Source organism: Columba livia, chromosome 11 (genome assembly GCF_036013475.1).
Source record: "Columba livia isolate bColLiv1 breed racing homer chromosome 11, bColLiv1.pat.W.v2, whole genome shotgun sequence".
NCBI lineage: Eukaryota > Metazoa > Chordata > Aves > Columbiformes > Columbidae > Columba > Columba livia.
The window spans coordinates 5,977,809-6,001,261 of record NC_088612.1 but is presented as its reverse complement, the minus strand read 5'-3'; the positions used below and the strand labels follow the sequence as shown (position 1 = coordinate 6,001,261).

Sequence of the window (23,453 nt, the reverse complement as noted above, 5' to 3'; positions counted from 1 at the left end):
AACTTGCTCAGCTGAGCCTTGAACAGTAGCTGTGGCTTTTCCTGATGCGTCAAAACCCAACCTGCCTCTACAGTGGACTCAGTGCCTGTTTTACCCAGTGCTGCCCTCAGACCAAGGTATGTCATTATGTTTCATACAGCATAAGGAGAGCAGGAGCTATGTGATAGCTCTGTTGAGGTTTCTCATCCTTTCTTTTAGCAGGAGAACTGTGTTTTTTGGAAGAGCGTATCTGTTATCACCTGTCTTACTGTGTTTTCCTTGGGATGTCTAATGCTTGTTTCCACATGTGAAGATAGTTGCAGCTGCTCTGTGCTAGGCCTGGTTTGTGAACAAGGAGCTCTGAGACTTGGTTCTTACAGATGATAAGAATTTGTTTGTTGGGCAGCCAACTCTGTTGGAGTGGGAGGACCTTGTGATGGCTCTCCAGTGTAATTTCTGGTGGGAATTATTAAGAGCATCTTTTACTTAGAGGTTTTGGCTTACTGGAAACAATGGCTGGCTTTGGGCTTGAATTGGAGTGCCTGGAATACTGGAAATCCCAAAAAAGCTGCTATGTGTCTCTACCACTTCTGTCCTGCAAAGATGAAGTTCTTCCCTTGTCTGTGCTTTCCCCAAGCAAAATGGGATACTCCTTGTGCTGAGGCTTTTAGTGCTGTTGTTTCAAATGTGAAGGGCCATACTCAGCAATGTGTTAGTTTTCTGCAGGGAGAGAGGGGAAATATGTTTTCTCTTATGATGCTATTGTCCAGTTGGGCTGATCCACCACACAAACTTCTGTGACCTCTGGCTGCCTCATTTGCACCCGTTTCTGTTGGTTTTTAGAAGAACATAGTCATCAGCTTGAAATGTCACTTTGGTCAAATATTGTCTCTTTTTGTTTCCTCCTACAAAAGTACGCTGTTGTTTGACTTAACTTTACTTGCCAAACAGATGAGCATCACATCACACAGTTTAGAGTTCTCTGTCACAGGACTTTATCCCTGCAGTCCTCTGACAGGGACATGGGGCACCCTGAAAACACAAGCTGAGGCTGTGGTTTTCCATCGAACTTTAAATCAAATCCAGTTAAAAAAGAAGGGCCTTGACATGCTTCCTGTATGCAGACTTGTGGGAATTCCTTTTGCCTGGTTTACACAAGGTTGCCCAAGGGAGAGGTTTAGCACTGGAGAACTGTCTCTTAAGGGAGGACTCAAAGCATTCTATTACATTACCTTGGACCTGTGCCATCTTCTCAGGCAAAACAGCTGAGTGCTGTGGACAGAGGGCTGAGTGACACTGGTCCAGGAGGACAAAAATAGAGATCTGTCCCTCATGTATTGGCAGGAGAAGGCACTGTTCATCTGTGCCTCTAAAGCAATTGAGCTCTATGTCCTGGCTAGACTCCAGCTGATCTAGGTCTAGAATATAACCTTCAATTACATGCCCTTGGAGATGATCTCTTGATTGCTTTGTCTTTCCACTTGTTCTGATGGGTGTTCTGATGTATAGCAGGAGAGAGCTTGAAATGATGTACTAGGGGGACATCTGTGCTGGAGGCTGGGGTCCTTTATGTCTGAAAGTAGAAGGAAAATAGGTTTATTGTTTTCTTGAAGGAGGAGTTGGCTACATTTGGCTCCTGAATTTAAAGGTGTTAAAGGGAACACTGGTGAGCCTTGGCATCAGAAACTAAGTTGGGGGATGAAGCACATTCTATCCTGTCTCCTTTCACCCTCTTTAAGCTGGGGGGTGGTTAACCTGGGTCAAGATAGGGGAATATGATGCTTTTGTCCTCCTTCTTGTTCTTTTAGGCTTTCTACAACCAAGTTTTTTGAACACTTAACAGACCCAAAGCTTTCTGCTTCCCGGGGACCACCATATGTCTGGAGTATATCTGGTTAGATAATGTCCTGTAGCTCTACCAAGTTCAGGGTTATTATTCCCAAATTATTCCCAAAAACCTTCCTCTTGTGATTTCAATTGGATACAAAACTACCTTCGCTTCCTGTCTGAAGTTCACTAATTGACAGTGTTTGTGGGACACCTGTTGTCCACTGAGGCTCCTGTTTGTCTCACAGCATCAAGGCACAACTCTTTCCCTTAGTTCTGCATGCATCAAAGCACTCACACAGCCCTCCCATATGTCTCGTATACGGAGTTTTCTACCTCTAAGAAAATCTCTATGTCCCCTGTGTGGGGGACATGAGTATACATCGCTTTCATAGGGACTTTAGTTCATCTAGTCTTCAGTTGAATGTTTGCTTTGTGAGTTTTTGTTGTTGTTGGGGGGAGGGGGGTATTTTTGTTATTGTGGGGTTTTTTTGTTTGTGGGTTTTTTTTCCTTTTCTGATTACATCCCCTTGCTCCTAATCCCACCACCTGGTATGGCTCACACTGCAGAATCTCCCTCCTCAGTGTATACGCCCTTCAAATATTTGTAGACATTTATCACTTCCCTCCCCCTGCTTAGTCATCTCTCTGCCAAGCTAGACATATTTAGTTCTTCTAATCTTCCCTTGCGAGTGAGTCCCTCCAGCACTCATAATTCATTTCTCCTTGCTCTTCTTTGAATACTTTCCAGTTTGTCAGCACTTAAAAATTCTCTTATTTAGGGTGCTTTAATATGTGCAAGAAAAAAAAAAATGGAGATGAGAAACTTCCTGAAAAGATAAAGGTTTTCTTGGCTCCAAGCCACTGGGAATAGGTAAGAGTGGGTAGGTCTGGGAATTCCTGCTTCAAGTTCTAGGTGGGTGTCTGGGATACGGAAGAATTGTTCCCTCTTCTGAGTTTCTCTGTTCCCCAACCCTGAAATAAGCAACAAAACATATCAGCTGATAGTTTTTTGGTGTTTATTTCTCCAGGTTGACTCTTAACAAGGCAGACTCAAAGTGTCACAGGCTTAGCTTCCCATTCTGTATCTCCCTCTCAGGCTCAAGGCTTTGTCTGTGAGTGTTTTTTCTAGTGGGCTGTGGGGTTCAAGTGCTTCAGAGATAGTGGCTTTATCTTATCAGTGCTGAATCTCTGTTTCTCAGCTTTGTTCTTCTCAGACACTGGTAGACATGGTGCTAAAGCATCAGCAGAGAGCAGCCAGCTCCTTTTTATTTTAGGAAGACTTTTCCCTTCTAGACACTTGTTTATGCTGTGTCCAAGCTGTATAAAAAGGAATATAATTTAAAATGGGTCCTGTTTCTAGAATCCCAGGTGGACTTTTTTTCTTTCAAATAACCAACTCAACAAATTCTTTAGATAGAACCTTGTTAATTAACACTATACCCCAGAGGGATGGTCTAGAGATGCTCTTCAGTCTCCACCTCCTACTGAACTCCATGATGGTTTTTGAGGCATTCCTGGTATCTCACACTGATGGCAATTTATGCTGTCTGAGATTACATGATGTGAGCAGAATTGAAAGCAATGACGGGGAGCAGCAAGTGTTTCTTCACTTATTAAATACAGCAAGGTCTGCAGCTTCACCATCTGCATTAAGAGCTGTTTAAATATTCCCCATCACCACCTAGTGACCTGCAAGGGGGCAGCAGTTTATCTAGCCAAGAGATGCTGTCAAATTTACTAGTCTGAGATGGGTATCAGTATAAAAATGCTTCCAAAACCAGAACAAAGCCAGTTGCAAAGTTGTACTGTGTGGCATATCTTTATGTGATGCAATCTAGATTTCCACTGCAAATGCTAAGACAATGTGTTTTTTCACCTAGGAGCAAGGAAAAGGTTCTGCTTCTCTTCCTCATATATCACAATGTTCTATGTTTCCACCCAGACTAGATACTTATCAAACATCTGTCTTCTGTTTTGAATGTGTCCTGAGAACATTGAGTTTAAGTGGAAATGTGAAACTAGCTCTGCTGACTGGGCAGGAAATGTTTCTCTCTTGTGGTATGAAGGCTGTTTGGATCTATTAAGCTAAGCTACAAAAAGGAAGGAAAAGGGCAAACAAAAGCAGGGTCAGTTGGGTAGGGGAATATATTTCACTTTTTGCATCCAAACCATGTCAATCTGTGCCTCCAACTGATGCCACTATATCATCATAAAACACAGAAACAAGGAACCCAAAACTTCTTGATTGAAGAGCAAAAGCTGCTATTGGTTTGACAATGGATCGACTTTGCCAGCTGTCTGTCGAAGCAGCCTTGGAGAATCATGCTGAACAGTACATTACAGATACACACACTGGATATTAAAAATGAGAGAGAATGCATTTACTGTCACTTGCAGGTTGCCTTTCACCCTTCTAGTTGTCATAGCATTCAGAAGCGTTAAACAATGGGTCTTTGTCTACAGAAAGAAAAATACTGCCTCTATCACAAGCTTAGGCAGGAGTGGCAAAATAATTCAGAAAAACGGCTAGGAGGAGAAACACTAGGCATTTTAACCAGCCTATCCTCAGACACTTGTTATGGGGCCTGATTCTTGAAACAGCACCATGTCATCTACTTTAGCACCTCCACACTGTTTATTAGCATCATCATCCCAGCAGCAGGCTGGGCTGTCTGTCTGCTGTCTTTGATGCTGTTGCAAACAAGCTTGTCTGTCCCAAAGGAATCAGCAGTCTAGCTGGCTTTGGTTTGTCGTGTTTGTCTACTGCCATTCACATTTTGAAAGGGGGAGGGTGTCTGTTTGTGTTTTTGCTTTATAAGAATATGCAGTTTCTTAAGACCCATTTGGTTGACAGTGTTTTACAAACAAACTGTGCATGGGAATAGCTTTGTTCACTGCTGAAGTAAAAAACAATTTTTAATGCGGAATCTCAAAAGACGGATGAGATACGGTTCAGCACAGCATGACTCTTAAGAGTTCGTCTGAATAGAGGTGGGATTACTACCATATTTAAAGCAAAAGGCAAAGCATACATTCAAATGCTTTCAACTGAGGTTTATTCTGTGCAAATATTTGACAAGTGGCCTCTCACTTAAGTACAAATAAAAGTATTGAAGCTTGTGCAATTTCTAGCTATTGGCACAAGAAAATTGTTTCTAAACAAGTAACCATGCAGTTTAATGGTTATTTCTCCCTGTCATGAGTTCCCTTGTTAGCTCACCTGCCCCATTGACTGTTATGAAAAATGTCTATAGGAATTTTATTTACTCAGTCCCTCTTTGAATATGTTTTCTGAACTTCTGATCTTTAGCAATTATTAATTTTTGTCTTTGAAATCAGCTCTGTATCAGTTCTCTGAACTTAAATAACTAATACCAGGGCAGATCAGGTGTTTCCCTACTCCTGTTCCCAAGGTGTTCCTGAGCAGAGATGTTCAATCCCAGCCTCATTTCTGTTCATTGTAATGGAGTGATAACAAAATGCATGGCTGACTTCTGTAATTAGGCTCATGTTCCTCAAGGTCTTTTGCTATTGTCTGCTATTCTCTTTTGTAGCCGAGCTTTTGAGGCTTTGGTATTTCCCTAAACTCCCCTAATAGTTCTCCCCCTCTTCCAAATGATCTCTTTGAGTATGAACTGATATAAGGTAAACAAAAAGCAATGCAATATTCATCATTAATTGATCATGATCTTTCCTGGTTTTGTTGTTGCTGTTGGGTATTATTTTAATTCCCACTTTGTTTAGGGGAAGTGATTTTATTTAATATCCGAACTTTTAAATTTTTATTAAACTAAAATGCAGATGTATATTCAGTGTAGCTTTCCTGCACTTGTCTTGTGGCTTGTTCATCTCACTTTAATTAAAATAGAACAAGCATAGAAACAAAATGACAAGAAGAAAAAAGATGAGCAGTTGGTTGTCCCACAGTTTCTACCAGCAGGAAATGGTAGGGGACAGGTATTTTCTCTTTAATGCAATATATTGCTCTTCTGCTCTCCCATAAGGATTAATGAGAGGTGAAGAAGAAAAAGGACCAGTGTCTACAGATGATGGAAAGCTGAAGCTCTTCTCCTCACACTGTGAATCAGCCTCCTAGGAGATACTGTCTTAGACCAGGTTTGTTCAAGGGAAGGCTCATTATGTGGAATTGTGTCTAATGTTGAGGAGTGGTATAAAGAGATAATCGGAGTCCTCCAGCACTAATTATGTATGCTCTATAGAAATCCCAAGCTCCATTCAGATCCTTTTTAAAGGAAATCTTGGAGGAAACAAATGAAGTCTAGTTCTGCGAGTGCCAATTGAGATAGTAGAGGACAGGGAAGTCATGGATTGAAGTGGTGAATTTTCTGAGGCCTACCATACTATTTGACTCGATTCTTCCCGCCCTCTCTTCTTTTTGCATTCATGCATTGAAACATAACAAGAAGTCTCTGCATTTCTCATGCCTCCTTTATTCTGAAATCTCTAGGCACTTTGCAAATATTAACTGATAAAATTCCACAGCTATCTATCATCTGTCTAATGTCAAAGCTTTTAGGTTTCCCATCATGATTCAGAGGGATGGCCATGATCAGAGTATAATATCAAAACAGTTTTCAGCAAAAGGAAATCATTCCCTCTTTTAGCAAAGGATTGAAGGACTCATGACTTAGCATTGGTAGGAAGTAAGGACAACAGCTGTCAGAAAAGGGTAGTTGCTATTTGACCAATGTCCAATTATAAGGTTTAGGACCAAAATTGTTAGCATTTTGCCATGAAAGGCATTTCAGATTGCAAATAATTGTGTGTGTAATTTGTTCTTGCAACTTTGGAGGAAGAGAATGAGTAAATTTTGGGGGCAAAGTAGTGAGATCCTGAGAGAGAACATTCTGGAACAGTAAAACTAACATTTTCCTACCCATCAGGAGGGAAGGATAAAAGCAATTTGAATCAGTCTTAACCTTTATATCAGAAATATCACTTGGTGCGTGTTTGTACTTGAGGCTTCTCTGTCACTTTTGCTGAATATACTACCCATGTATTTTAGAGAAACACATAAAACATACTCAGTTTAAGTGAGCATGGATATTTAGCACAGTCAGGCTGGTCCAGCCCATTCCTGTATTTATGGAGAAGTCTTAATGCTCTGTAGAAAATCTCCCTGTGATCGGGGACTCCTGCTTGGATCTGCCAGTGGTTTTGTTTCTGTGCAGTGGTATGAAGAGCAGCATGGGAGGTTGGCAGCCAGGTTCATCCTATGCTCCGTGTTGTCCCTTGGTGTAGAGTGAATCAAAGGGCTTCCCTAGAAGGACAATAGTTTTCTGTTCTAAGGCCTGACTATCTCAATTTTCAATGTATTTCATTCAGTCTTAAGTATTGTTTACTACAAAACCTGAATTAGTACCATTTTACCATGTGCCATGTCTTTAATGACATTGTCAACCAAGAAACTGATGTAATCCACTGATGTTAGCACATTATTTTACCTTTCAGTCTGCAGCTTTTGTCTTGACTAACATTTGAAGATATATTTAAGCATATGACTCTCCCAAGAGGGCCTGGTATAAACTGTATTAATACATAGTCAAATCCAGCTGCGTAGAAATGTACTACTCATGAAAACTGATCCAATAGCACTGACTTAACATGTTGACTGCTGAACTTTGCTTCTCTGCACTTTGTCCTTAAATTCCCTGCAACTCGAAAGTATATTGAATTCAACACCTAACAGCCAAAATCCTCATCACCAAGGCAAATTCAAACATCTGCCAAAGGTCATGAGGGAAATGAGGAATCATCCCAACAATACCAAGGCAAAGTGTTAAAAAGGATTGAGATTCTGTTGAGTAAATCTGCAAAATAATTTGCATTTCAAATCTCAGGCAAGCAGCTGTGTAATTTCTGCCTGTAGATTCACCACTATGATGTTCATTATCTGATTATCACTACCTACAACCTTCCTAGGGCTAATGCACATTGTCTTCCTGACTCTTGAATTAGTGAGGTGTGTCTGACACTGAATTTGCAAGTAATTGCTATGGCTCCCCTCAATGAAGCATCTCTCAGGACACTCTTGGAAATTAAATGTTCCTTCTCGAGCCATTATTTGCTGACTCTATCCCTATCTTATTAATAATTATCAGGTAAAAATGTGTAATTTGAAATATGCACGTCATGTTTAGGAAATGAAAAAAGCAGGGATGACAAGATCCTCAGTGGATTAATGCCAGCAAAGTATTGCCTTTCATTCTCTGAAACAGTTCATCTCCCAGGGTCCTGGTGGGACCTAACCAGAACCAACCAACCATCTTTGCATGCAGTCCCACTCAATGCTGCTTTGAGATTTGTCTTGAGTCCATTCCAACTCCTACAGAAGAAACAAGGGATTAAGTGACACTCTTTGAGTCTTCTGAGTCCTGACTGAGGGAACTGGGTTTGCCTTACACCAGTAGGTGTTGCTCATAGCAGTAAATTTAAGCCCTGTGGATGGTGTTTGCAAGTACAAAACCTACATTTCCAGTAAAGTGTCTTGTACTCTATAAAGCTTGATCCCACTACAATTCTCAAAATGTTTACAATGAACTGTAAATATTTATAGCAGTGTGATTATAGTGAAGTTACTTAAGATTTACACAGCCATAAGCAAGATCATAATCTGGTCCATTGTTCCTTCACTAAAGGAATTTATAAAGTAGGCATCAAACCTGAAGATCTTACTCAGCAGTAACTAAAACAGACAAATTAGAAATCCTCATGCTGCAGTCAGATTTTTGGCATGAGGTTAATATTAAATATTAATATGAATTATCATTAATTATTATTAATATGAATTATATTCACTTTCTGCTTAGAATACATGCCTTTGGTGTGTGGGGTTTTTTTGTTCATAATGAGTAGTTTGTTTTAGTTTCAGTTCATTCTCCTTCCTCAGAGCTCAATGACACTTCGATGGTTCAACCTTCATTTTAATAGTCATAGCTTGAGGAAATTGAATACAACTAAGGAAGACATAGAGATCTCCATTTCTGGTGTAATCTCTGCTTGGGAAGGGCTATGGCTGATGTTAAACATGTACCTCTTAAAGTAGGATTCTTTTTATTCTCTGGCAAATCTATTTCTTCTGTAGAAATAAACACTTATACAAAGAAGCCAAAACAAATCTTATGTTTCAGTATCTCATCAGTGTTTGTAAATGCTAGAAAACAGATTTCCAGCTGTCACTTCCATGTTTGCTTTGTTTTCTTCAACCAAAACCTCCCTTGGTTGGTTTGGTTGTCTAAGGAAGTTCTTTTTTCTAGTAAATAAATTATTTTGTCTACTTGGATTCTGATATATACAAAGGCGAAGGTTGTTGCTACCTGCAAAAGCAACTGTTAAGTGAAAATCCATTAATGTGGTGACACGGCATGCCTCCATGGGAAACACTCAGTTACATTCAACAAGAAAACATGTCATCTTCCATATTTTGATTTTCTTTTTCATTGTAGAAAAAAAAATAAGCCATGGAAAGTGTAAATGGGAAACTTGATCTTTATTCCAGCTGGCATTATTTCTTACAAGAGCAGGGAAAAAGCTTTTTTCAGTTTACTGTTGTCTGTTTCTTTAATGTGGTTTTCTTCTGCTTTTTTCTGTTTTTCACACTTATTCATGTTGTGAGTTGTTCCTCTGGCTGTACTGTTGTAGCATTCAGAGGAAATAGTTTATTGGTGTCTTAGAGCTGGTGGTTTCATGTTGTGTAGAAGGCTAGTGAACTGATGCTTCAACCAAATGATTTTGGAATTTCTACATTTGTATTGCAGGCATCTGTTATTTACATCAGTAAGGGTCCTTGTTGTCATTAGTAGGTTTTGGCAATGAACCCAAGGAGCTGGATGGTGCACTGAGCCACCTCTGCCACACTGCACTGGCAAAGCAAGTCTGTGATGCAGGATCATTATCTAACATAAACTATACAGTGATAGGTGTGTCTCACTAAGTTGGATAAATTCCTTGTTTGCTGAAGCCTTTCTGTTGTTTATCTACTAAGAAAACCATAACAGGACTAAGTTGCTTAAGAGATTGTGTATGCTCATACCTCATACCCTTCATTGTAGTTGTTTTACAAGTAAAAACTTCAATTCGCCTCTCTTCTAGGAGTGTATATATTTGTATATACAGACAAATGTGTGTGTATGCATAGAGGCGGGGGGAGGTACAGAAATAAAACATATAAACGTTTACTGTCTAAATCAAACTGTCACTTCCTCCAGGTGATATGAACTATATTTATTTAGCAGAATAGTTTGTTTTAAAGTAGTCAGAGGGGGACTCATTAGTGTGAGAGGGAAGAGAATCCTCAGTGGAAAGAATGAAGGCAGTGACTCAGAATTCCTATGGAGCTTTAGTGCCAGAGCTGGGAATGACCCTGGGCATCCCATTTCCATCCAGGTGACCTGTCCACTGCAGAACCTGATCTCTTCATGGTCTGTGGTATGGCAGTAAATAAGAAAGCATTTGTCTGAGTTAGTAAATGACAGTAGGAAAACATATTTGTTGTTGTACACTGTGGAGTGATCTATTGTTTGTAAGCAGATTGTAACCGAGGAGCTGTAGAACAGCATTTCTGGCTTTGTGCTTCACTTAATCACAGAACAGAGCAGACCCTGAGGCCCTGTACAAATTTTAGGACCCATGAAAACTAAACAGTAAGCGAATATATAATAAATTAACAGATCCTCTCAGGGATTAACAAGACAGGGTCATTATTTTGTTTTTCATTCTGCTATGAGGGCCAGCTTCCAGCAACATTTATAATAAAAAAAATTATAGCTCTATCTGAGGCAATTTGCTACCAGTTGCAATACCTGATAGGCCTCCAAATGTTAGGGAGCATCATCCAGTCTTGAGCACAATTAGCTCCAGGGATCACTCCATGAATCTGTTGCCCTTGGGTCTTTTAGTAAGAACATTAATCTAGCTAGTATATCCCATAAGGAAGGTGGAGCATAGAAAGGGAGGGGAGGCATCCTATATGTTTGATATACTATATACTTCAGAAAATGTATTGAACATCTGTGTACCATATATATGGCAATATAAAAACTTTCTTTTCAAAATATTTCAAAATTGGCAGTTTTCCATGTTACTTATATATAGTATGTACTTGTATGTTTGACACAACATTTTGAATGTTCTCCTATATTCAAATATAATAACTAAGATTCATCACAGGGAAAGCAACATTTTCCACGTTAGCAATGCTAATGAATAAAATATATGACATTCCTACATTGCTTGCTATTATTATTTGCTCTTTGCAGTTTAACTAGCAAGCAGACTTATTTCTTACTGAGTTTTTGCGTTTGTAGCTAAGGTTCCTGGGCTACCTAATAGCTGTTTGGGGACCAAGCTTGAAAGAGCCAGAATATTGTTCTGGCTCATGATGGGCAGGTGTCTGTGCTAACAGCTCTGCAACAGTAACGCAATCAGCTTGACTGGTTTGTGCAATGTTATTTTCACTGGAGTTAGCAGATGGTCATTGTGTAAGACAGTGGGTTGTTCTTCATCAGCAAATAGTATAAACCATAGAACAGTTGGTGCTGAGGATTGTGTCCACACTGTATCTGTTTCAAGGGGTTTCCCATAGGTAGCTCTAGTCTGGCCTTGCAGACTGAATACTCATTATCAGTCAAAGCATTTAAATGCCTCTGGAACATACCTTCTAGCTAAGTGTCCTCCAAAAGGAATCTGGTCAGAACACCCAGAAGGAATCCAGCAGAGATCACTCCACAGTGTGAGTCAAAACACGGTGAGCAGGAACAATTTGGAGTTGCTCTTTAAAAGCACTGCCCTGATGCAAAACAAATCATGAATGCAGGTAGATCAAATGTCTAAAAGGATAATTGTTTCACCAGTTATTTAAAGACAAAAAAGATTACCAGCACTATGCTATAAGTACTCAGCTGCACTGACTTGTGAGCAGGGAAGTGGATCTTGTGCCACATCTATTCTGTTTGATTACTGAGAGCGCTTTGTTTTGATGCTTCGTATTGCTTGTGGTTTCCTCTTCCTTTTCGTGTGGACAAGGGGATGTTCCAAAAGGCAGGGTGATCAATTAAATACACCCCAGTTACAGTAAATGCAAACAGATTCTTTGTTTAATTATTGCCAGCTCAAATTAGTGCAGGCACGTTTTCAACTGGGTGGACACAATAGGAGTTAATGGTTCTTTGTGACAATTGTCCTGATGAAGGGTAATGAGTTTCATTTAGGATAGTGGAATTTGGTGTGGGCACTGGGGTCTCTGCCAGCACATCCTATTACAGGATCAGGACTCTCAACAATAAACAGTTCACGTTCTTGGAACTAATGTCTGTAATGGGAATAACATAAGTGGGGATAATAGTAATGTATTACCTTGACCACAGGAGTGCATTGAAGGATTAATTGAATAATGGACTAAATTCATCTCTGATGTAACTGTACTGATCTGACCAGCATAATTCTGCCTTCATGTTAATAAAACATTAAAAAATAATCTTTAATTCTAATTTTGCTATTATTATTAATGTTTGTCTTACAAAACCAGAATGCCATTTGGAAGTCTGGTTTGCTTCAGATAAAAGTTTGAAGTCTTAGTTGGAAGCTTTCCCCAAACTTTTGTCAAAAATGCTGATTAGCAACCTCAAGGGAATGAGCTTCCTTGCAGGATTTCAACACTGCTGCTTAGTTTGGGGCAAGACAGAAACAGTGTAAGAAAAAAGACTTTCCTAAGGATCTTCTCTGTATCTGGTTTCAGCTAAAATGTAATACAGGGAACTTAACAAAAGTGTGTAAATATCTTCTAAGCATACACTATCTCCTTCACTCCTATTGAAATATGCCTGAATCCATATAGTTTGTCAGTTTTCTTTGATTACTCACAGAAACACATTAAGTTTTTACTTAATGCTAAGAGAAACTGGCTTTAGGAGTAACCTAGTCAAGTAATGGTAGATTTGCCATCTATTCAGCACATGCCCATGTCAGGAATAACTGGTTGGCATTTGACTCTTCTAAGGATATGGAAAGACAGGCAAATTTTGGTCTTTTTGAATCCACAAAGTTGTATTTTGGAGCTGCTTGTCTGATATTTTTTTTTTTTTTCTTTTTCATTTGGGGTACCTCATTGTTTTCTCATAGACTTCTGCAGAATTGGTGCTTTTCACCTTAGGTTGTCATCATTTGAACCCTATTGACACATTTCTAAATGCAGAGGCCTGAGGTGTTAACGCACTGCAATCTCTCCATTGGCAGAAAGAGGAGAATAAAAACACAGGCAGAAATTACAAAGCATTATTGCAGGGGATGGATGATGACTGCTGAGGGCCACAGAAAGTTTCACTTGGAAGATTTTTGCAGCAGAGGCTGATGGGGCTGGAAAAGTGAATGTTGCTGGTGCTGTCTCTCTATGGTTTCTTGTAACACTTGCAGGTGAAAGTGCTGAGAAGATTATATATAATCTGTTGCTTAAACATCTTCTAAAATGAGAACAAAACTTTATTTCCTCCAGAGCTCCACCGCATATTACTGGCTTTTGCTTTAATTGGGTAGGCAAAAGAAAGTGTGGCCAGCACACCTTGTGCAGGGCTGGTGAATCAGGGAAGCAGCCACACAATGAGAGCAAGGACAGATATGCTCTGAAGGTGACGAATTAAAGTGTTTTAATCCAATTTATCCAGAAACCGTCTGATAAACCAAAGTTGGCAAGGTCGCATCTGTTCACATTGTCTGCATCTGTGCCTGACCTAGAGCTGACCCTCAAGTTTATAGGGAAAATGAAACAGAGGAGAGGAGGAGCTGGGGCAGGGGAAAAAGAACCAGTTCCATGATTGGAAATGGCAAGTACAGAGTGAAGGGAAGGTAAATTATCTGTGTTTCCCAGCTATGTCCAATCATTAAAGATCTGTAATGGAAACTTTATCAGCTGTCAGTTCAGAATAACTGCAATAAATAGTCTTGAAGTCTCCATGGCATGTTTGGGGGAAACAAATGATAACCAACACTTTTCTTTGAGCCTTCCCCATTGCAAAACAGAAGGTGGGAGGATGCAGTTAAATTCTCATGCTCACTGCCCAACAAACAAGGTCACTAAGAAGCACTGTGAAAATGATAATTTCACACTGGGAATGTTGTCTGTTTGAAGCAGGCTTCCCCTGCAAAGGCCACTCAATGTCAAATCCAGGTCCTGCACACCTTAGTAACAGTCTGATGGCTGTGCTTCCCTGCTGCTTGTATTTTAATGTACAGAAATGCCTGAATTCAAGCTTCATTAGCAAAACCTGTCTCAAAAGTGCTGGAATTGACATGCAAATATCTGTGTGCTAAGCAGTGATGTTGGTGGTGGTGGTGGTTTTGTTTGTTTGTTTCAGGTTTTGATGTTGGTTGTGTTTTTACAAATTTCCCTGACCACTGGGGGTTTTCAATGTCTTGTTGCATTCTTCCTGCTGGAAATAGTGATATTCCTTAAACCACAGTATTACTGGCTCATACTCCTGCTACCTGGGCAAACATCTTCAGCAATCAGGAAATTGGAAGGAACTTGCAGATTAAGAGAAAAAGATTGCTCTGGGCTGACTGCAGGAAGGGGATCACAACATGAATAAGCTGCAAACTGACAGGGGGGTGGGATCCCCTGAGCGTGCAAATTTTAGTTTTGAAAGCATTGTTGAAACTAGCAAATATAAACCTTGATTAAACTGGCTCAGTTGAAGCTGTTTTCCATGAGTTCTACTCCCAGTAACAGAACTGTGATTGTTCTGTGAGAGAGTAAACATGTCATCTCACATCTTCATTGCCCAGACTGAAGACCAAGGTTGTGGTGGGAGCTATTGTTTGAGTGGCTCACTAATGAAGCAACGGCCCTTATTTGTTGTCTTCAGTAGGAATGCTTGAAATGCAACCTGAGCAACCTATTTTGCCCTGTCCTCCATGTCTTTGTATTCCCTATACCCACAATCTGTATGACTCCCTTTAAACACTAGTTTCATGCCCATCTATGAGCTCTTCAAGCTGAGGAAAGCAACTTCAAGAGGGAACTCTCTTCCAGCAGCTCCCTAGCCTGAAAACCCAGAGATTCCTGCATGAGCATTTCTGCTGATCCCTTTGGGAGGTGGTGGTGCCTGGAGGAAGCAAATATCCCTCAGGTTTATTAGAGCCTCAAGAGTTTGAAACCAGGCCTTCGCATAGAAAAACCTCATACCAGATGCAAATTCAGAAACTCTGATGTAAGTAATTTATGTACCTGTTACTACGCAGCCTGAAATTGATAGGTTCTCAATATCTTTGAACTCTGAGCTTGCCACAGTAATTTGCTGTGTCCTTCCCTCCTGCCCCTGGCATGAGCACAATGGCTGTGCCTGTGTCTTTGGTATGTGAGACTGCTGTGTACCATGCTTAAATCAAATAGGAGTGAGCAGAAACTGTATGCACACACCATACCACAGTAACATGGTTTAAGCCATTACGCATAAGCCCCTGGCCATGTTATCCTCGTTTAAAATTTCTGCCTACCTATTAAAATTACAAGGTCTTCTCTAGAACATGAGCTCCTTAGGTTACATTTCACCAATTTGTGCAGTGTATATTTACAGAAAGCACAGTATTAAAAGTTTCTGTAAATATTTTTCTGTTCATTTTAATGCTTAAGGTCAGTCTACCGAGACACTTCCTCTGTGCCCGCATATATATGTTTGCATTTAACAAGTTTACTTGGAGAATTTCTAGCTATTTCAGGCTCAGCAGGTCAAGAAGCTGCCCTGAAAGACAAAATTCCTCTAACATAGTTAGACATGTGTATCTTGGTTGCTGTACTTGGCTCAGCAGCTGTTGCTTGCTGGATTTGCTTAAAGCTGAAAGCAGGCTGGGTCACACAAGTCAGGGCCCTGGGCAAAAATTAGGTGAATCCAAACAAATGCTTTTCATTGGCAGGGGTCTGGTGACAGCAGGGGCTTCTGTAGTCATCATCCAGTCTCAAATCTGGAAAAGACAAACTTTGGCCATGCAAAGCCCTTATATTGATGCTGTGGTACATAAGGTATAGAGCAGGTATGCTGGAAAATATCATGTGTTGTTGTGAACTAAAGGTGAAGCTCATGAGTTTGTTTTTCTGGTAGTGAAACTCTGGAAGGGGAGAACATCACCAGCAGAAAGCAGTGGCAATTATTTTCTTACATTGGTACTTTGGCTTTCTGACATGTCCTAGACAGAATTTTGCCATCTGTGGCTACACATTACATTTCCAGCTTATTCTCCCTTTCAATTTCTTGCTAATATAAGCAGTGAGTAAATGTTAAGTACAGCATTTACTTGCCATAAAAGTTGTGCTCTTATTCCCGTGTATGCCACACACTTCCACAGTGACCTCTGCCAAATCACTGAGCTTCTCTAACTTCTATATTTAGGCTATTAATTTTTTTTTTGAGTTACAGTGTGTCTGTTTAATGTGAACATGCCTAGGTCTTAACACGAAGGGGAACTCATCTCAAATAAGGCCTTCAGGCACAACTGTTATGTACATCAATAATAGATATGTATTTTTACAAGCAATCTGGCCATTAAAGGTTTATTACATGCCAACAATGTATCAATGACTATAACTAACTGTTTATAGAGCAGTGAAAAGCCCCGGGGTATTTCAGATTTGGCTTTGAGCCTTAGTTTGTCTTCAACAACAACAAAAAAAAGGCAGGGAGGGAAATCAGCCTGTAAGTATCTTCTGAGCAGCCTGAGAAAGACAAACTAGACAAGTCTGGTTTATCCACTGACTGAGTTTCAGAAGCTCATGGTTCTGCGGGAGACCTGCTCCTACCTCTATGCTAGCAATTGTTTATGGTATATAGCAGTGTTATTAATTCACTGTTGCATTCATGAGGCTTTAACAGTACAGCAGTGCCAGTGTAGGATGCTATAAAAGATCTCCAGGGTCCTGTGAAAGAAGAGGGGTAGGCAGCAGCGTTAGTGTTGTTAGGAAGGATAAAACAATTGTTTTTCCTTGGGCTTCCCCAGAGGACTCCAGCAGGGACACAGCCAGTGAGTAGCACATTTTTAAAAAGGCCTCTTTAAGCACTCCATGTATTCATATCTCCACACACACTAATGCAGTTAGGAAGTCTCATATGATCAATGTAATATGTGTGCAGATGGTGACAGTAAATGTACAGGAGAGCTGTGGAAAGAGATTAAACAAATGTTATCAGTGTGATACCAGTGGTGACAATGGGAAATGAGACAAAAAATTATTGCAAAAAAAACAGTGATGTGAAATCATTTGGGGAGGATGGTGATTACAATGGAAGCAGCACTAATTTAGAGAACTAATTATCAAATAGGTTTCACACCATCCAAAAAGCAACCCGGAAGCCATTAGCAACACACCCTGTGGTTTTGCTCAAGTAAGGGGATTAATGGTACCAGCTCCATAAAGGCAACAGCACTAATGAATCTCCAATCCTTAAACAGTAATGATCTCCATGAAAGATATTTCAGAGAAATGCATTGTCAACCCTCCTATGACTGTCTTCTGCTTCATCTCTAAAATTGCCTTGGAGAAAAAATTGAGGTCTCCTTTGCAGCTCCATATGTAGCCTTTCTCTGTCTGTTGCCAAATGGGGAATTGTTTTATGGATAGTTATGATGGATCCAAGACCTTTTGTCATGGGAATGAGGTAATGCTGCTGAAGAGCCCTTGCAGTTCTGCATGAAGTGATGTTTTGGAGCACAGAACGATCCTTTCCTGATAGGTACTGGGCACAAATGCTGTGTCCCTGCTGCAGAATATTTCTTGGATTCCAAGGTTTCCCCATCTTGCAGTCTTGTAGGAGACAATACAACAACCTGGTTTTAGCTTGTCTGTGGCTTGTAAGGCACCAGGTGATGCACAGGGTGAGTGTGGAAACGTCCATAGGAAGATCTGCCTCTCCAAGAGTGGCTGTGGTGAAGAAGAGGGGGCTGCTCTGGCCTGGCCATCCCCTGCCATGGGTTCAAATGAGCCTGCCAGGCTGCCCATCTTGCCTTTTCACCAGCACTAAATTCACTGAAAACAAAACTTTGCTAAATATACCATGTGTGGGTGCCATTCATCATAAAGAAAGTCTCTGATTTAATCTGCTTTGAATTACATTTGCTCATGATTACCTGAACAGACCTTGTTTATGCTGGCTTTCTCAGTCTGTTATTGGCAGATGTCTCTGAATACACAAGTTTCCTTTCCAGTTCAATCTGTGTTTAAATTCCAAATAAACTTTTCAGAGATCTGGTTACTTACTGTTCTTGCTCCTGCTATCAAAGTGTCTTGCTCTTCCTTTTCAATATACTACTACCCCCTTTGAGATCTGTTTTCTGCAGTTTTTAAACCAACCTCTTAAACCCAAGCTGACTTGTGTGGTTGGAAACATGCTCATGGGAGAAAAATGGAGTCAGTGAATAGTTTAATCCACAATGAACCTTCCTGTCACATTTTTGTGTGATTTAGAGGAAAACATTTTTGTTGTAAAAGGCTGTGTTGTTTGTAGCTGTAATAGTCTAAGGATCTAGATAAGACATTTATTAGACAAACTGGTACAGCTGAAGAACAGACACAAGTATCAGACTGGAGAGCTAAGTATAATTTGAGAAATCATTAGAGTTTTGTTAGAGAGATGAGTAATACCATCTCTGTGGGAAAATGCAGTTGGCAGAGTAGAGAGTGTTAGTAGAGGAAGAGAAAGGTGAAGAGGTAATTAACTCCTAGGAGAATGGCACAGAGAGAGACACACTCGGCTTAGCTTGGGAGGAGAGAAAGAATATCACACACTGTAAAACCAATACGACAACTGGTATTTGGGGGTTCTGGAGTATACAAAGACCTACTGTCTCTAAGGAAAACATGATCAAAAAAAGCTAAAACCTATGCAAAAATAAAACCCCAAAACCCTATTAAGCAAGGCTTTTACATAAAGATAATGTTTTTCTATTGAAGAAGATTGCATTTTTTAAAGCGATGCCTAAATGCTGGGAAAACAATGGTTTGGATTGATGAAGAAAACCTCCTGTGACAGTCATGTGCTGTGGTACTCTGCAACCCGTGTGGAAATTCATTGAGCAATTGCAAGTGGAAAGAGATCTTGTCTTGCTTTAAAAAAGCCATTCTTCTAGATCCCAGAATTAAATTGGTCAGGAAAAGGCCAGAAAACCATCTTATACACCCACAGACTGTTCTCAGCTCAGCAGTGCTACTTAATGACATTTTAAACACTTCAAGCTCTATTACTCTGTGTGGAAGAACAGCTCTGTGCCTCAAATCTCAGTTCAGGACATAAGATTTAAGTCTTTCTCTTTTCAGGCTTCCTGTTTGGTTTTTGGATGGGGTTCATCCTTCTCTCATTTTAGCTGTCAGGTCTCAGCTCTGAGGTGGGTGGGATGAATCTCTCTCTGGAGAGCTTGATCCTGTTGACAACAGGAGGAGCTTGTAGGAAAAAAATCAGCCTGTTTTTTTGAGCTTTTACTTGGCTAGGTAGATGAGAGCAATTTCAGCCTTCGTCAATTGTCTAAATTTATTTATTTTTCCTAATTCCTTTGTGTTCCTTAGAAAGGAAGCGCGGTGCGGAATGTCCTTATGGTAAAGAAATAAACGTATGGAAGCTTACGGTGTAGCAAGATGCCACCCTCAGCTGTGCACCATATGTAATTTAGGAAGATGAATTTTTTTTTTGCGGTAGTGTTTCAGTTTCAGAATGATTTCTTTTCAATGCAATACCTTTTGCTGCCGTTGCTGCTAGTCACAAAATCTTGAAATCTTACACTGAAAATGATGCAGAAATCACTTCCCATTTCCCCCTCTCTTAATTGTTATGTTCACACTTCATCTTAAGTGTCTGAGTGGAGGGTTTAATTTAGATTTAATAGGATAATTATTGTATGACAAATTAATGCCAAACAATTATTAAGTGCATGTCTACTGAGGCTTCTGGAGTTTGTAATAGGATAGCTATCAGCTACCTGGTGGTTCAACTTCAAGAAGTCTGCTCCTAATAGTCACTGCATTTATTTAACATACAATTTAAATACTGACTTAGGTATAGTATTGTCATAAAACTTCTCAGTTCTCCGAACACCTAAAAGCCAGAAGTGCCAGGTTTTTAGTGGAAAGCTCTGGTGTGGTCCTAAGAGAGGGAGATGCAAGTATTGCTGGTGTCATTGCTGCTGCCTGCACTACATATTTGGAAACTATGATTAAAACCACAGGCCTTCACTTGTGCATACCAGATCATCTGCAGTCAACAACATTACCCCAGGGTAAAACTGATTGCCCATACTGAGGAAATCAGGTCCTGGTTTGCTAATTATGGTCTTCTTTTGACTAGGCATGCAATTAATTTGGGGTGCTGCAAGGTATTTTTTTAAAGCAAAATGCAAGGAGCTGTGAGAAATTAATTTAATGCTGCAGGTCAGTTTCTGTCTGTGTTAGTATGTAAATTATTCCCTCTGAGGTTCCAAATAGAGGCAGAAATAGACTGGATGTCCATTGGTGTCCTGGTTTTTGGGGTCCCGGTGCCCTGCCATAGCAGGTTGTCTCCTGCAGTTACTGCAAGCAAATAGTGGTATTGTCTTCTCCCTTCTGCTGAGGATGAGGAGACAAAGACCATTATCATTCTCATGGGCACAGCCCATCTCCTTCCTGACTGCAAGAAGAAACCTCTGCTCACATGGAATGAGCAAAATGAGTCATCCTGGGAAGGTCATGGTGGCTTTGTATCTAATAGAGGTGTTAATAGCAGATGAAACACCAGTTACTGACAGTAATGTCTTATAAAACCCCTGCCAGAGGAGATGGGGCTGATGGAGAATGCAGAAATGGCAGGTATTCCCTGCTGGTTTCATGGTAAAAATTAATTCCATTCTTCATCTAAATGATGCCATAATTTCTTGACTTTCAAAACATGATACAACACTCTTGTTTTGGGGGTTCGGTGTTTTTTGTTGTTTTGTTTTGTGTGGTGGTGGTGGTTTGGGGTTCTTTTGCCTTTTCCCAAAGGGTTGGGACAGGGAAAATGACAGGATAATTTTGTTTGCGGGTGTGATGCTAATTTTGTGGCTGGAAAGCTTAGCCGGTTATCAGCAGTCTGGATAGTGAAGCTGCCTGCCAGCCTGTCATTACATTTCGATTAGTGTTTTTAAAGACAGCTCCAAAAAAAAGTGCCCAGAGCTGCTATTTATTTATTTACAATGGGCTTACATTTGTATAGGAATAAATAACATTCCTTCCCATGAGCTGAGAAAGGGAGCTTATTGCAAGACTCCTAGAGTGAATACAACTGCAAGATATCAAACCAAAATTACCTCTTGCCCTGCAAAGTAGAACGAATATAGTGCTCTGTATGTCTTTGTCTGCATGTGTATGTGTGTCAAAGGTTTGTAAAGAACAGAAACAAAAGGTTGCCATGAGGGCTTGCCCCTTTGCTGCTACTGGCTGTTACTACAGTGTCATTTAAAAACGGCAAGACAGCATCACCTCTCCCTGTCACACAGTGCAGCTAGTCCTATCTGGGAAGGCAGCCAGCTTATGATACGGCACTTTAGGCTGATCAGATATTTGGAATAAATACCTTGATAAAAGCTTGAACTCTTGCTTTTGGGGTGGGGGCAGTGTTTGCCTTCCCCTGGTCTGTTTGGTGTACCCGTAGGATGTGAACTAGATTTGAACTTGGTTCTTTGCAGATTAATCTGTCCCTATAAAGATTCCTTTTCAGATCACATTATTCATGAGAGAAGATTGTTCCTCCTCTCCTCCTTTCTACCCACCCCTCTCCCAGGCTTCAAATCTTATTGCTGTGCCATCTAGTTTAATTTAACCCACAGCAATTAATGTCCTTGACTGGCAGTGTTTAAACAGCAAACAATTTCATCCTGTAAACGGTAGTTTGCTGCCTGGAATACGAACAGATCTATAACAATTACATCAGACTGTATTTCCCCATGGCAGTTATAAATAAAACACCTGCTATATTTTCATGCTACATGTAGTGAAAGCTACCTGTGACATAAATGCAATTCATGTGATCGTCTAAGGCATTCCCAAAGTTGGATTCTCCAGTGTCTGATGCTTGGCTTTATGCTCCTGTGCCTGGTATTGTTTCTCAGCACAGCATAGTGCAGTGATGGAGCTTGGCTACTAACCCCTTATTACCAAAACAGTGTGGGTCACGCCAAGGTAAAACTGAGCTGCTGGGAAGGACATGCATATGTGACACATGCATCCACACCATATGGGAATTATACATGAGGTGCTATTGCTGCTTTAGTCCCTGACCTGAGAGGATGAGGGTAAGAGAAAGGTCAGTGTTAGCTTTCAGTCTTTGGTTTCTTAGCAGATGTCCCCAGTCTGGGGGTTCTGAGCATTGCTGCTGATTAGGGTTTTTGTTTGGAGTACCTGTCTGGGGTTGTGCTAGGTTATGCTCACTTAACATCACTTGGATTGCAGCAGTGATCACTCGGTAGCAGCCCTCAGATACAATCAGCCACAGCCTGGTTTGAACTAGCTTTTCCATTTATCTTATTGTACCTGTAGCTCCTGAGCCTTTTCCCTCCAGGAACTTCTAGGAATGGATCTTTAAAAACTCACAGCACCTCACTTTCAAATGTTAATTTTCCAGCTAAAACAAAGATGGGAAAAAGGCTAGTTTAGAAGAATGAGGCACCAGTTGCTTCAGCAGGCTGAAAGGACTGAAAGGCCCTTACAGAAGATGCTGGTCTGGGGAAAATCGAGACAAGAACCAGTAGTGTTTCCCAAGGTCTCAAAGCACAGGATCTGAGTCCTGAGATGGTAAATGCAGTTAAGGAATACTAATTATCAGCCGCAAGCACATTAACCTGTTTAGTATGGAGCTGTGCTTTCTGCTGAGAAAGCCCTTGAGAAATGCTGATGCCTTCAGAAGCTTGATTTCTGTGAAAAGTCAAGTCTGAAGCTACCAGAGAGAGGTTACCTCAAGTTCACAGCTAGGGGATTTTAGGACATGGAGTCTCCATTATCCAGATTAACAGTTAACATTTTCCTACATCAGATTAAAATATATAGGCTCATTTATTATTTATCTTACTTGTCTGATATTTCAACTGCTGCCATATCTGATAAGCACAGCATAGCTTCCCGGGGGGCTTTTATCATAAAAGCAGTGATACCCATATTGCTGTAGATAGATAGGAAGGCAGATGAATAATCTTTCATAGTCTGTCTTTCAGGATGGAGAAACTATGGCTGAAGTCTCGGGGTAGTCCCCTCAGCAGAAAAAGAGTGGTACTAAATGAGAGGAAATGTACCTTTACTATTGCTTGAACCAAAGTAGACATAAAAGGAAAATTTTTTAACACTCCATAAGATTTTCAGCATATTTTTGAACTAACAGATCATCTGAAATCAGAAAGCAGAGTTAATTTTTTTCAAAAATTGCACAGATGAAGTAAAGCTTCTGTTTTGAAGTCTTACCATGTGTTTGTAGCACGTTCAAAATACAAAGCCATGCTGCAGAATTAAAAAGGAAAAATACCAATGTCTTATCAATAGAAGGTTGCTTTAAAAATATTTAGGATACCCTTTCTGTGACACATATGGCCAAACACATTTTTACACTCCTGTATTCACTCCCTGTGTATGCATGTCTTTACAGAAATCT

General features: G+C 40.3%; 1 protein-coding gene across 1 annotated transcript in view; it reads left to right on the top strand.

Annotated features, from left to right (window-relative positions):
• The window catches only part of LOC135580557 (uncharacterized), a 153,928-nt gene continuing 130,475 nt past the window's right edge, over positions 1–23,453 (top strand). Inside the window, exon 1 of the mRNA XM_065076587.1 lies at positions 1–116. Coding sequence (XP_064932659.1) covers positions 45–116 — 72 coding nt within the window. The 5' untranslated portion in view covers positions 1–44. The remainder of the gene's footprint in view (positions 117–23,453) is intronic.